This window comes from Ceratotherium simum, chromosome 1 (assembly GCF_057802395.1).
Source record: "Ceratotherium simum simum isolate JZ-2026a chromosome 1, ASM5780239v1, whole genome shotgun sequence".
NCBI lineage: Eukaryota > Metazoa > Chordata > Mammalia > Perissodactyla > Rhinocerotidae > Ceratotherium > Ceratotherium simum.
In genome coordinates this window covers 22,294,695-22,310,006 of record NC_141900.1, presented here as the reverse complement: position 1 = coordinate 22,310,006, position 15,312 = coordinate 22,294,695, and the positions used below count along the sequence as shown (strand labels likewise).

The window sequence follows — 15,312 nt, the reverse complement described above, 5'->3', positions numbered from 1 at the left end:
AGATAAAAAGAGTTCATTCCTTAGCCTTTCTAAACTCCTTTATATTTACTGACCGTTAATATGAAGTCAAATACCTTTCCTTGGTTGGTTTAAATCGGGGTCAGACCTAGATCTTCTTTTGGACTGTTGTCTCAAGTTGGGTTTCTTGAAAGCAAACTCTGAGATGGAAATTAGAGTGCAGCAAGTTTACTAGTGAAGCCTCTTGGGACCGATGCCATATAAACGAAGGAAGCCCAATTTCCATGGGAGAAGTTGGACTGTAATGCAGCCTCAACAACATCAAGGAGGAGCCCTGAAGCTAGGATGGTCCTTAGAATTGTCTCAAGTTGGGATGAGGGGAGCTGGATCTTTAAACAGGCATACCACGTTTTATTGCGCTTTGCAGATATTACTTTTTTGTGTGTGTGAGGAAGATTAGCGCTGAGCTAACATCTGTTGCCAATCCTCCTCTTTTTGCTGAGGAAGATTGGCCCTGGGCTAACATCCATGCCCATCTTCCTCTACTTTATATGGGACACCGCCACAGCATGGCTTGATAAGTCGTGCACAGGTCCACGCCTGGTATCCGAACCCATGAACCCTGGGCCGCCAAAGCAAAGCACACGAACTTACCACTACACCACCAGGCCGGCCCCAGATATTACATTTTTTTTTTTTGTGAGGAAGATCAGCCCTGAGCTAACATCCATGCCAATCCTCCTCTTTTTGCTGAGGAAGACTAGCCGTGGGCTAACATCCATGCCCATCTTCCACTACTTTATATGGGACGCTGCCACAGCGTGGCCTGACAAGTGGTGCATCGGTGCGCGTCCGGGATCTGAACCTGGGCCGCCAGCAGTGGAGCGCATGCACTTAACTGCTATGCCACGGGGCTGGCCCCGCCAGATATTACATTTTTTACAAGACCCTCCACCAGCAAAAAAGTCACAACTCACTGAAGGCTCAGATGATGGTTAGCATTTTTTAGCAATAAAATATTTTTCAATTAAGGTATGTACATTGTTTTTTTAGACATAATGTTATTGTACACTTAATAGATTACCATATAGTATAAACATAACTTTTATATGCCCTGGGAAACCAAAAAATTTCTGTGACTTGCTTTATTGCGATATTCGCTTTAGTGCAGTGGTCTGGAACCAAACCCGCGATATCTCTAAGGTATGCCTGTATCCCCAATCATGAGATGCAAGCTGCCCCAGCAAGGAGTATGATCTTGGCCCAAGATGGCTCTCTTCACCCTAGACAATACCCCAAGAGGGCTGATAGCTAAGGGCTGTCTGCCAGCAATACTCCCAACAGCTAGGAAAATAAGTCCTTCAGTTATAAAGGGGGTTCTGGATGATGAATCACAGCATCCACTACAGTTATATTTATTGATTCATTCAACACATATGTTGACCACCTACTGTGTGCCAAATTTTCAGCCACCAAGTGTACAAAGTTGGGCAGGTGATGATATCTGTCCTTAAAGAACTCACAGTCTAGTTGAAGGACTGAATGTCATCTTCCTTATTTGTAATACTAGTACAGCAGTGAGAAGTAGTAGGGGAAAGGAAAATTTGATCCAGTTGCCACTGTAGAAAAGCTTCCAGTTGTTAAACCCTGCTTTCCCCATCTAGTCCTTGGCCCTCACTCTACTTTGGTTTTTCAGTGGTAGTAAGTATATAAAAGAGGGGGCTGGCCCTGTGGCTTAGCGGTTAAGTGCGCACACTCTGCTGCTGGTGTCCTGGGTTCGGATCCCGGGCGCACACCGACGCACTGCTTGTCTGGCCATGCTGGGGTGGCATCTCACATTCAGCAACTAGAGGGATGTGCAACTATGACATACAACTATCTACTGCGGCTTTGGGGAGAAAAAGGGAAAAAAAGGAGGAGGATTGGCAATAGATGTTAGCTCAGGGCCGGTCTTCCTCAGCAAAAAAAGAGGATTGACATGGATGTTAGCTCAGGGCTGATCTTCCTCACAAAAATAAATAAATAAATAAATAACAGAGGGAGAGAAGAAAGAAACCCTCCTCATTTCCAAGTCACACCCCAGTGCCTGCCTACTTTTAAATCACCCTTCAGACAAGCCTAAGTTTCTTTCCTCTCCCTTCCGTGCCACCCCTATTTCCATCCTTGTCCTAAGGGATTATCTGAACATATTACTGGAGTTTGGAGTTCGGAGGTGGCATGGGTACAGAAGAGCAGGCAATGTTCTAGCTCTATATCCTCGTAGGTGAGAAGATTAGAGTCATGGCTCGTGAAAGGAAGTCCCTATGTTCTAGCTACTGGGATTTTAGTAGGAAGAGATATATCCCAAGGATCATTCTAAGCTGGAACTCTGAATATATATTCCGGTGAATTCTTTGTTCTAGATGGTGATGGTCATATAACACAAATTAGGTATATATTTTGGCTATAATTAAACAAGCTGGCTTGGGAATGTTAAACCTTGTTTGTATGGGAAAGTATGTTGCTACTTCTAAACATCTGACTTACAGAAAACAAACTTGGAGAATATATACATTGTAAGACTTGCCTGTTCAGGATTTATTTAGTTTGGCTTCTTTTTTCTTAAACAAGGCTTAAAATGATTTTTCTTTCAGGTAGATTTTTTTAAAACCCAACATATAGATGTTGTAAAAAGCCATTTTACCACAAATATGATGGCAATAACTGTCTTCTAGGTAGATTTACCAGGTCTGTGAGCTTGGAGCCTTTGTGTTAGTAGGTGGGTGAGTGGTTATTTGAAAGCATGTTGAAAGCAAACATGTATTGAGTGCCTCCGTGGGCCAGCCCCTTTCACTTAATGGACAGTTGGCTATTTACAAATGAAGAAAACGAAACTTAGAAATATCTAATTGTTGCCTCTCAATTACAAGTTAATTAGTGGAAGAGCAAGGATTTGATCTAGGTTTCTTGACTTTTTTGGAGATATTTTTAAACAGCATTCAAACAAATTTATGTACATAGCCATAGTGAACTTCTTAATTTCAACCCAAATTCCGTCATTGCTTTGAGGGCTTCCTGGCTTACTCTAGAGATGTTTCCCCTAGGAAGACAGCACTACAACACAGATGCAGTGCTTCAGCTATGTTCTATATTGTAAACTCCAGTTTCAGGATCCTTTATTATGCCTTATGACATCTGGCACAAAATGAGGATGTTCCATACAGGGTTTGAGTTCGTGGAGGCATTTGGGACTCAGTTCATCCCATAAAAAGTGATGCTGCTATCTTCAGTGTGTGGATTCTAAGGCTTCCATGAAAAGAAGAGAGAGCATAAAATTTATTTCTTATCTGTATTTTCTACTCATATACCCTGATGGCAAACCAACACCCAACATAGCGCTAAGTACTTACAGGGTGCCCAGTAACGAGGAAGGGGTTATAATGGAAGGAGTAATATGTCTTTCTTGACATTGCAAATTGACTCCTATGTGTAGAGAAGAAAAAAATCTATCCTAAATGTTTTTCCCAATGGAATTTTTAAGTGTAGCTAACTATATTTTCTAGGTAAGAAAATGAGTAAGCTAATAGACTAGTAATATTTACTATGTGTAAGGTTGGTTGAATCACATCTATTAAGTATGTGTGCCTTCTAACACAAAAGAAACTAGTTTATTCCTTGGTATAACAAATATTCCCTACTGTTCTGGCACTGGGAGTCTAGTGGGAGAATAGGTACTTGGATAGTTTGTATTTAGATATCAAGTTTTGTGACTGTTTATTATCTTGATTTCCTTCTAAATTATCAAAAATTAGATTCTCTGTGTGAAATATGTTTTATGATATTCTGCTATTTGAATATTTATGATTTTTTTTTTTGCTAAGATTCACCCTGAGCTAACATCTGCTGCCAATCTTCCTCTTTTTGTATGTGAGCCGTTGCCACAGCATGGCCACTGACGGATGAGTGGTATAGGCCTGCACCTGGGAACCAAACCTGGGCTGCCAAAGTGGAGCACGCTGAACTTAACCACTAGGTCACCATGGCTAGCATGAATAATTATGATTTGTAAAGATTTCTATACATGTATGTGTAAGATATACGTGTATTTATATGTATTCTACTAAATATATTTTTCAAATATATATAGTCTCCTGACTCTTTTAGAGAGAAAGAAAAGCTTGCTTGAAATGGTTTGCTTTTATTTATAATATAATTTAAACAAATTGATTAGGTTTAATATGTAGGAGTACTCATGACAGTTGTTTTAGTGTTTTATATTTAACTTACATTATTATTTGGAATAAGTGATTAATGACTAAAACAGTATTTTAAATATTTAGATTCCCTATGTAACTTACGGTCTTATTTTAGTTTCTTTGGGAACATACCTTGATAAATAAATTGCTGAGTATTAGTTCTCTCATTTTCTCTGTACTTAAAAAGTCCTTTGTTCCCCAAAGATTTAGCAATATTTACATGCTTAAAGTCTTCCTTAAATAACTACTTTGGATTTTAGGAACTTTCACAGAAGTAAAAGTTACATTAATTATACAAACACAGTTGATAACTTTGACAGCACTCAGAATTTCATAAAGAAATGTCCGAATTTGCTTAAAAAGGACATTTAGTTGCTGGTAAATTTATAAATCTGCCTTGTGAATTTAGAAAGCCAGAAATGATATAAAATTTTAAAAGAAAGAAGCTTTTATTGGATTGAATAGAACTTTTTATGAAGTTCATGAAAATGCTTTGTTCAAATTCTAGTATTTATTTTTAAGTTGTTGTGAAGTTTCAGTTTGATTATAATTTTGACATATGATATTGTTATGTTAATGTTGAATCTGGACAATTAAAACTTTTTGTTGGTTTTTTGTTTTTATTATTGAAGAAGATTCGCCCTGAGCTAACATCTGCTGCCAATCTTCCCTTTTTGTATGTGAGCCACCACCACAGCGTGGCTACTAACAGATGAGTAGTGTAGGTCCACGCTGGGGAACTGATTCCAGGCTGCAGAAGCGGAGTGCGCTGAACTTAACTACTAGGCCACCAGGGCTGGCACTAAAGCTTTTTTTGTTTTTGTTGTTGAGGAAGATTTGCCCTGAGCTAACATCTGTTGCCAATCTTCTTCTTTTTTTCCTTGAGGAAGATTAGCCCTGAGCTAACATCTGTGCTAGTCTTCCTCTATTTTGTATGTGGTTTGCCACCACAGCATGGCTGACGAGTGGTGTAGGTCTGTGCCCAGGATCTGCACCCAGGCCGCTGAAGCAGAGCGTGCCGAGCTCAACCACTACACCACGGGGCCGGACCCTCTAAAACTTTTTTATGTGAAATACTAGGAAGGAATTACAGCTTCCTTTGTGGTGCAGACAGCATAGATTTTTTTTTTTCCAGGATTTAGACATGTGACACAAAATGTTGCTGTTCCATGCAATGTTTGGACTGGCTCAGCTCTTTGGAGGGACTCAGCTCCTTCCATAAAGGTGATTCTGCTATCTTCAGTGTGTGGCTTCTAAGCTTCCATGAAAGGAAGAGAGATTGTAGAGGATCATGTGAGAAATTTCAGAAACCAAGCCTAGAAGTACATACATTACTTCTGCCGTATACTTTCAGCCAGAATATTTTCAAATGGCTTTATCTAACTACAAGAGGCTGAGATGCAGAGTTTAGCAGTATTCTAAGAAAGGAGAAAAGCACAAAAATATTAGTGGACACTGTCAGTCTTTGTCATATCATATTTACAGCTGCTCTTTCTCAAAGTTCTATGGATTCCTCCTCTTTCCACCCTCTTGGTATTCTCCAGGATATCCCCCTTCTTCCCTTGTTCACATCTTTCTTTTCTTTGGGTATCTTATACACTTTTGAGTCTTAAATACTTTATATTCTTTTTTTTTAGGGCTTTTTATTTTTATTTATTTATTATTATTATTATTATTTAGACTTTTTTATTGAGGTAACATTTTTAAATTTTATAAATTTCAGGTATACATCATTATATTTCGATTTCTGTGTTGACTATGTCATGTTCACCACCCAAAGACTGACTACCATCCATCACCATACCCATGTGCCCTGTCACCTCTTTCTCCCTCTTCCCATCCCCCCTTCCCTTCTGGTAACCACCAGCCTAATCTCTGTATCTATTACCCTTGTATTCTGATGACTCACATCTGTATCTCTGGCCTTGACTTCCAGCTTATACATCCATCTGCTTGGTAGACATAGCCATTTGGATCTTTACAGGCATCTCAAACTCATTTCTAACTTGTTTCCTTCTACTTTCCCAGCCCCTAACCTCATCCATAATGTGTTCCTCCTCTTTTATTTCCATTTGTAGTTTCTGATATTACCGTGTACCTAATGCCCTAAGCTAGAAATCTAGAAGTAATTCTAAATTCCTCTCTCTCTTTCTCTCACCTCCCACATCTAATCAATCATCAAGTTTGGGTAGGTTTTATCACCTAAGTATTTCTTCAGTCTATCCCATCTTTTTCTTTCTTATTTCTACTGTTTCATTTCAAATTCTTGTCATCTCTTGCCTCAGCTCTAGCAATAACTTTGCTTCCAGTCTTGCCTTCTTCAAATCCATTCTCCTCACTATAGCTATGGTTGTTTATTAGAAATGTACATTGAACATGACATTCTCTAACCCAAACTCTTTCCTGTTGCCTCAGTGACCTGGCTAACTTACCACTTCCCTCTTCTGACCCTATGCTTTGTCTTCCAGAATTACATAATCTCTTACTTTTTCCTTTATACATTCTTGCATGTTTTATACTTCTGAGTCCTTGATCAGAGCCTTTGATCATACTGAACATTCTGTTTATAGTCTTCCTAAAATGCTTTTCTCAGCTTTCTTTATCTCATTGACTTTTAGTAATCTTTCAGTACTCATCTAAAGCATCTTCTCCTCATCTCTGGCCTTCCATTGACCCATAAATTCTTGCCTAATTATAAACTCCTTAAGAGCAAGGATCATGTTTTATTCATTTCTATATTCTTAGCATGTAGCACTGTGGCTTGCAAATAGCAAGTGCCTCCCTTCCTGCCCGCCTCAAGCCCCCCAAAAAAACACAAAAGAGGACTTAACCTTTAAGGATATTTGATTGCTCTGTTTGCGATATGAGAGCATATGTGCTGTTTTAATCATAATCACATTTCTTTTAGTGAAGAAAAATAAAATAATGTTTATCTTTAAATTGATAGCTTATTTTTCCCTCTGACCATACTAGAATGAAGAGTTATTAGCTAAGAAAAACTATATATTTTCCCAAACACTTGGGTTTGTGGAAAAGTTGCATAACTTGAGAATAGAGTAAGCACACGTAGTTATTACAGACCACATGGCATCTGCTTTATTGGAAAGAAGGCTTTTACAAAGATCTACTCCTCTCAAATAGTTGATTTATCATTTTCAGTGATTGGAGATGAAATAGGTGAAACCAAACTATAGAAAATTGTGCTAGTAATGCCCATTTGGTTAATTTGTATACTTTTAATTATTCTACAAAGTATTTGAGATAAGAGGTCCATTTTGTATATTCTAATGGAATATTTCTATTTAGGGTAGAGAGTTTTCTAAATATTTTGATATGAATTGAAAATATATTTTCTCCTTATGGCTTTAAAAATCCTTTAGCATTGACAAAAATATTTTCAAATATTCTTTATATTTACAAATATTCCTTATTTCCATAGTTTTCTTATTCCATTGTGCTTTTACTGTACAAGAACTCTAACATTCAAGAGAGATGTAGTCTGAGACTGTATAAGTCCCACTATAGTATGAACTAGTCCTCATTTAATACATCTAAAACTTCTATTTTATAGCTCCAAGAACCATTGTTTTCTTGATATTACTTCACTTTCATCATAAGCACTAATGATTGGCTTTTTGAGAAAGACTATATTTTCATTAAAAAATAGTACATTTTTACTGCATTCCTTGAAGACTAGTATAAAATAATAAAGCTCCTTTGCCTTGCTGAGTGGGTGACTGGACTCACTAGCTAAATGACTGACTGTAAAAACTATGTCATAATTCTTTACTAATAGTTAAAATCACAAGTATCAGAGGTCTGCTTCATCTTATTTTTTGAAGTGTTTAGGAGGTGGAAGCAGTAAAGAGAATTTTGTGTGGAAGTGCCCACTGTCTCACACTAGGTTAATCTTCCTAAAGCATGATTTTCTTGTATTGTTATTCATTTTGAAATTCCTCACTGACTGCTTTGGTGTAGGACGAAGTCAGTAGACTAGCACTCCATGGTTCTTCTACATGGCTCCAGGGGTATTATACATACAAACACACATATGAAGAAAAATTCTACTATTTTTGGTATTGGAGGAAGGGGGCTGGGAAGAATGATTGTAATATCCATACTTGTCTTGGAAAATATATTTTCATTGAAAGATGGAAGGCTTTGAAGCTTTTTTCTTTGTTAGTCATACTTCAGTGTATTCATTATTCCTGCCCCAAACTGCTTTAACTCTTGGCATAGAAACCACTTTAATCTAACAGACAGACATGGCCTGCGGGCCTGAAAAATGACAGCAATTACTTTTTTCCGTAGATTATTTTAGTGTTAGTTGGTGTAAAACTTGGTTTTGTGTGGTCTAATAAATATGGTGATATTTAGGTTGAAAATGCATAGGGAGTACACTTAAGTAATTTTTTCATTTTTGGGTTTTAGAAGAATCATTATTTTCTTCCATGTTTCCCAGACAGTATGGTGGTTTGTTTTGTAGTTATGCTATAAAAGCTTAAGGTGGAGTGGACGAAGGGAGTTTGCATAGATGCCTAAAGTGAGTTATTTCAGAGTTGCATCTAAATTTCTGACTAGGTTTGTGATACTGAGAAAAATTGCCAACAACAATAACAGTGTTATTAAATAACATTGTGGATATCCAACCATATTTTAGATTACTGTATATAACACAGTTCCTTTCTAGATTATCCATAATATATAAAATTGTCTTTCTTTTTCTCTCTTTTGCAGGTAATATAACATTACAAAGCAAGATGGGTAGCATCACAGTAGGTATGTGCTAAGCTGCTAGTTGGTAAATTTTGCATGCTTTTTAAAATAGCTATATTTGTGGTATTAGAGTAAATGAAGTCTGTAGTTTAGCTGATAAACCTTTTATAGAATCCTGATATGCAAGTCAAATATAGGCAGACCCAATATATGAATATGTGAACTTATTTCTGGAAATTCATTGGTTCCTCATCCTATAAATATTGTATAATTATAGGTTTGGTATCAATCAGAATAGAGTTAGAATTCTAATTTCACCACTTTCTGTACATGGGCAAATTATCTAACTTCTCTGTGCCTCAGTTTTCATGTAGAGTTATTGTAAGGACTAAACAAGATCATGTATATAAAGTACTTTAGCAAAGTGACTGACATTTGGTAAAAATTCAATAAATAATAGCCATTTTTATTATTGTTTTTGTTCTAATGCTAGGCCAGAACTAATAGTGGCTAGTGATACTTTAGACCTAGTCACCACTTGTGATGCTGTAGTGTGGGAGAAAAAGTTCAGATTTCCAGATAGTTTAGATTAGAGAATTTCTCTATCGCAAGTAGCACCTGCTTGTCTTTTAGGCAAAGGCACACTCTGAACTCTAAGAGTGGTGGTTGTTTTTTAGGCCTAGGTTGAGGGAGTTGAAGATGGGAAACTGGGATCTTTGTGTGGGAGCTGTGGCTTACTGCCAGCATGAATGCCCAGAGCCTCCTGGTTTTATCCTTTTTGACATGTTACATTTTGTCCTTTGTGCTAATGGAGATAGTGAATATGTCCAACAGTCCTTTTCACTATCGCTCCTAGATTTTCTGGCTTAAAGTGCTCATCCTTTTCTAAGCTTTCTAGAGATTGTAACTTTTATGTTTAACGGGGAATAAATAGAAGATAAAGGCTTCCTAAGTGATAATTATAAATCATTTTAACTAAGACATGACAGAAGGATTTACCTGTGTTCCAGTGGGAAATCAAGATTTACTGTTGATGCTTCAGGCCATTTCATCAGAGGGTGCATCAGGGGATAGTAAGGGAAGTTTCCAGGGTGAACAAAAAGGAACACTGGTGAGAAGCTGAACTAGTTGGGGAGAAAAAGTCCTAGACGTGGGTGGAGTTTGTAGCAGTAAGGGAAGGGGAGAAAAAAAGGGGAATATTCCAAATTGGACTACCCACTAGCAAGCCCTTTAGGCAGAGGTGGATTGGAGGAATACTTATAATATGATAATGCTAGTGTTATTCTTGGAGGGAAATGTGGGAAGCTAAAGGGAAAACCATTCTCTCTGAAATTGTAAATAAATGGTTGTTTATCCATACTGGAAAAGAATAGTAATAGAAAGGATGAAATGAGTAGTAATTTACATCTTTGGAGATGGTTTCATACTCTGTATAAATGATTAACAGTATGAATTCTTGTTATGTTTTCCTATAAACTTTCCCCTTTTCCCATTATTAGGTATTAGAGAGATTTTAGGGCAAAGTGTTTTATTTTTCTTAGGTAAATCTCTGTCCACTCAAAGGAAATTACCTGAGTCCAGTGTTAAGAAATATTTTATAATTGACCACAATTATAGAAGTATTTAATGACCTTTTATAGTTTTTGTAGGAAAACATAAGTTGTATCTATGGCTTTAGGTTGTTCTTAAAAATCCACAAATGTGTGAAGGTAAATAAAGGTTGAATTTCCTATTTGGTAAACATCATTGGTAAATTTTGAGTCTTATTTTGGGAGAATCTCTCAAAATGAGAGAAAGAAGTATGCATTTGTAAGTTATCATCTCTTGATTTGTGATAGTGTGGAAAAGCATGGACTTTAGAAGTAGATTTAACTGTGAATTTTGGTCCTACCACATATTAACTGTGTAACTTTTAACAAATTGCTAAATTTCTCTGAGTTTGCGTTTTTATACATAAAATGGATACCACCTGTACAGCACAAGGTTGTTGAGAAATTAATATATAGAGTACAGCCCGATGCATGGGAGTCATTCAATAAACTGTCCTTTTCTTTCCTCTTCCAGTTTATTGTCTGTAATATAAAACAAGTAAGCCACTATGTTTTAACCTTAATTATAAGGGAAGTGTTAATGTCATAAATTCCTTGAATTCTTTGAATATCTATATTAAGACTTTGGAATAAAGAAATATATAAATTATGTCACTGTTTATTGGTCTCAAAATTGTATTAGCGTTTGAAGACAACCCTGAGTACGGCAGTAACTAGTCAACATATATTGAGTGCCTGCTCTATATCAGGAACTCTTTTAGGTACTAGGGAATATGTTGGTCAACAAAAGATAGTCTCCAGGCTCACCTTCGGGCTGATAAGAAAGACAGTGAGCATGTAAATAACAAAAGATAATTTCAGATAGTGCAATGAATAAATAAGAGAGAGTAACGGGATAGAGAGTAGGGAAAAGAAACTACTTTATTTAGCAATCAGGGATGGAGATTGCTGGAGAAAGGATATTTGAACTAAGTCCAGAATAATGGGAAAGAGGCACATAAGATTCTGGGTGCAGGGCTCCCCAGATAGAGGAACAACCAGTGCAAGCCCTGAAAATGGAATGAGTTTATTGTTTTCGAGGCATAAGGAAGACTTGTGGAGAGAGTGCTGGGAGATGAGGTAAAGGAGGGCTGGATCATAGGGCCTTGTAGACATGGTAAGAGTTGAGACTTTATTCCAACTACAAACTAGGGTGTTAGCAGGGGAGTGATATGCAATTTATATTTAAAAAGAGCAACCTAGCTGTTGTTTCCTAATGTGCCAGAGGGGTGCAGAAGTGGAAGCAGGTGACTAGAAAGCTAAATTTGTTTATCCATTCTTCTGTTGATGGACAACTGGGCTGTTTCTAGTTTTTGGCAATTGTAAATAAAGCTGCTATGAACATTCTTAGACAAGTCATTTTATGGAGATACATATTTTTCCCCCTCTTGGGTAAATACCTAGGAATAGAATTGCTGGTTTGAGTAGGTATGTGTATGTTTAGTTTATGATAAACTGCTAGACTTTTTTTTAAAGTTCCATTTTCTACTCCCTCTTACAAGGTATGGAAATTCTAGTTGCTCCACATCTTCACCAACATTTATTATTGTCAGTCTTTTTAATTTTACCATTCTCGTGTATGGTAGTATATCTCTGATATGAATTTACATTTCCCTAATGACTAGTAGTGTTCAGCACTTTTTCATGTGTTTATTAGTCATTAGTGTATCTTCCTTTGTGAACTTTTGTTCAGATCTTTTGCCCACTTATTTTTCAATTGGATTATTTGTCTTTTTATTATTGAGTTGTAGGAGTTCTTTATATATCCTGGGAACAAGTCCTGTGTCAGATACTGTTTTTCTGTATTTTCTCTCAGCCTGTGGCTTGCCTGTACATTTTCTTAATGATGTATTTTGATGAAAAGAAGATTTTCATTTTGATGAAATCTAATTTACCAATTATTTTTATGGTTATTGCTTTCTGTGTTCTTAGAAATCTTTGCCTTCAATCTTGAAGCTATTCTCCTATGTTTTCCTCTAGCAGCTTTAAAATTTTTGCTTTTCCTTTGATCCATCTCTAATTTTTGTGTTTAGTGTGAGTTAGGAGTCAAGATTCATTTTTTCCTATGGATGTCTAGTTGTTACATCACCATGTTGTTGAAAAAATTTCCTTTCTCCAATGGATTATTTCAGCCTCTTTGTCAAAAATTAAATGACTATATAAGTGTGGATCGATTTCTGTTCTCTCTCTCTCCTGTTTCATTGATCTATTTGTTGATCCTTAGGCTAGTACCACTCTGTCTTGATTATTGTTTTATAATAGTCTCTAAATTAGGTAGTCTTCCAAATTTGTTCTTTTTTAAGATTGTTTTGGATGTTGTAGATCTTTTGATTTTCCATGTAAAATTTAAAATTAGCTAGTCAATTTCTACCAAAAATCCAGTTGCAATTGTATTTGGGATTGCACTGAATTAGTTTAGACAGAACTGACACCAACATTGAGTCTTCCAATTCATGAACATAGTATAACTCTCCATTTAATATCTTCTTTAATTTCTCTCAGCACTGTTTTGTAGTTTTCAGTGTAGAGGTCTGGCACATCTTCTGTTAAATTTATTTGTGTTTTTGACCCTATTACAAATGGAATTTTTGAAATTTCATTTTCTAGGTGCCTGCTGCTGGTATATAAAAAAATACAACTGATTTTTATACATGGACCATGTATCTTGTGACCTTGCTAAATTCACTGATTTATTTTAATAGTGGTTTCCTGGAATCTAGAACCCTTTTCTATGTCAGCAGTCATTTCATCTGCAAATAAAGATAGTTTTACCTCTTTCTTTTCAATCTGTATTCCTTTTATTTCTTTTTCTTGCCTTATTAGGCTAGCTAGGACCTTTAATGCAATGTTGAATAGTAGCGGTAAAAGTGCTCTTGTTCCCAATCCTAGTCTCCATTATTAGGGGGAATGCTTTCAATATTTTAACATTAAATATGATGTTAGCTATATAGGCTTTTTATAGGTGTTCTTTATCAAATTGAGGAAGTTCTCTTTTATTCCTAGTTTTCTGAAGGTTTTTTTTCCTTTTCTTTGATCGTGAATGGATGTTGAATTTTGTCAAATGCATTTTCTGAATTTATTGGAATGATCATATGTTTTTTCCTCCTATACTCTATTAATATGGCCAAATATATTGATGTTGCTGAAAGAGGAATGTAAAATTTTTCAACCAATTCTGTCAGCTTTATATTTGGCTTTTGACTCTTTGTTATTTAGGTATATACATATTCATTATTGTTATGTCTTCTTGATGATTTTTTTTGTTATTATGAAATGTCCTTCTTTATCTCAGGTAATACTCTTTGTCTTGAATCTATGTCATCTAATGGTAATAAAGGCACTCTTCCCTTCCTATGCTTAATGTTAGTAATAATAAAGGCACTCTTGCCTTCTTATGCTTAAGGTTAGCATGGCATATTTTTTTCTGTCCATTTACTCTCTGTCTTGATGTTTAAAAAGCATCTTTTGTAGACAGCATATGGTTGGGACTTGCTTTTTAAAATTCTTTTTGAGAGTTCTCTACCTTTTAATTGGAGTGCATAGTCCATTAACATTTAATATAATTATTGATATGGTTGGGTATGGGTCTACCATTTTATTATTTATTTTATTTTGTCCCTTCTATTTATGTTTGTTTCTTTCTTCCTCCTTTTTTTGCTTTCTTTTACATTAATTGGATATATTTCAGAATTATATTTTAATTTTCCTTTTGACTTTTTAGCTATACTTTTTTGCATTATTTTTTAGTAGGGGTTCTAGTGATTTCAATATAGAAACTTAACTTTTCACAGTCTATTTACAATTCATATTATGCCACTTTATATAAAATGTACAAAACTTGCAACCAAATAGATCCATTTGCCCCCTCCTGTCCTTTATAGTATAGGGTATCATACACCTACATATATTATAAACCCCTTAATACACTGATATGAGTTTTGCTTAATAATGTCATATGTATTTTAAAGAACTTAAGAGGAGAAAATGATTTTTTATATTTACCTAGATATTTATCATTTCCAGTGCTCTTCATTTCTTTCTGAAGATATGAGCTTACAATTGGTAACATTTTTTTTTGCATTTCTTACAGTCCAAGTCTGCTGACAACAAATTCTCTTAGTTTTTTTTCATCTAAAAATGTCTTTATTTTGCCTTCTTTTTTGAAGGATATTATCACTGGGTATATAATTCTGAGTTGACTGATTTTTTTTCTGTATGAATAAAATATAAACCAGGACAAAAGACAAGTAACAAACTAGAAAAATATCTACTATATATTTACACATACACACATATCCATGTGTGTGTCTGTGTATGACAAATGAGAAGAAAAGGAACACTCAGTGGGATGGGAACATGGATAAACATGAACAGGAAGTTCACAGGAGAAATAGTATACATATACAATGTTGTTCCACCTTACTGCTAATCAAAAACATCTAAATATAAGCAGCCATGACTTAAATTGTTGGTAAAGTTATGGTTAAACGGGGATTTCTATCATTAGTTCAAATGTGATGAACCATTTTGTAGGTCAGTTTGGAAATGTATATCAAAATTGGCAGTGTCTACATTCGCTTTGCTCTAGCACTTGCTCCTTTAGAACTTTATCCCACGGAGTTAATCTGGTAAGGATATAAAGATATATGCATGAGGATATTCATCTCTTTATTTATAATAGCAAAAAGTAGTGTACATTTTAAGTTGTTCCCAGTAAGAGAATAGTTAAATATATTATGGCACATCCATAAAGTGAAATATTATTCAGCCTTTAACAATGTAATAACCTAGCTCTATAGTTTGCAATGTAGAAA

At 35.7% G+C, this 15,312-nt stretch overlaps 1 protein-coding gene across 2 annotated transcripts in view; it reads left to right on the top strand.

Annotated features, from left to right (window-relative positions):
- FAM185A (family with sequence similarity 185 member A) overlaps positions 1 to 15,312 on the top strand; it is a 55,876-nt gene that overhangs the window by 15,365 nt on the left and 25,199 nt on the right. For both annotated transcript variants that reach the window (XM_087442733.1, XM_004439344.3), the window contains exon 5: positions 8,931 to 8,972. In XM_087442733.1, coding sequence (XP_087298859.1) covers positions 8,931 to 8,972 — 42 coding nt within the window. The remainder of the gene's footprint in view (positions 1 to 8,930; positions 8,973 to 15,312) is intronic.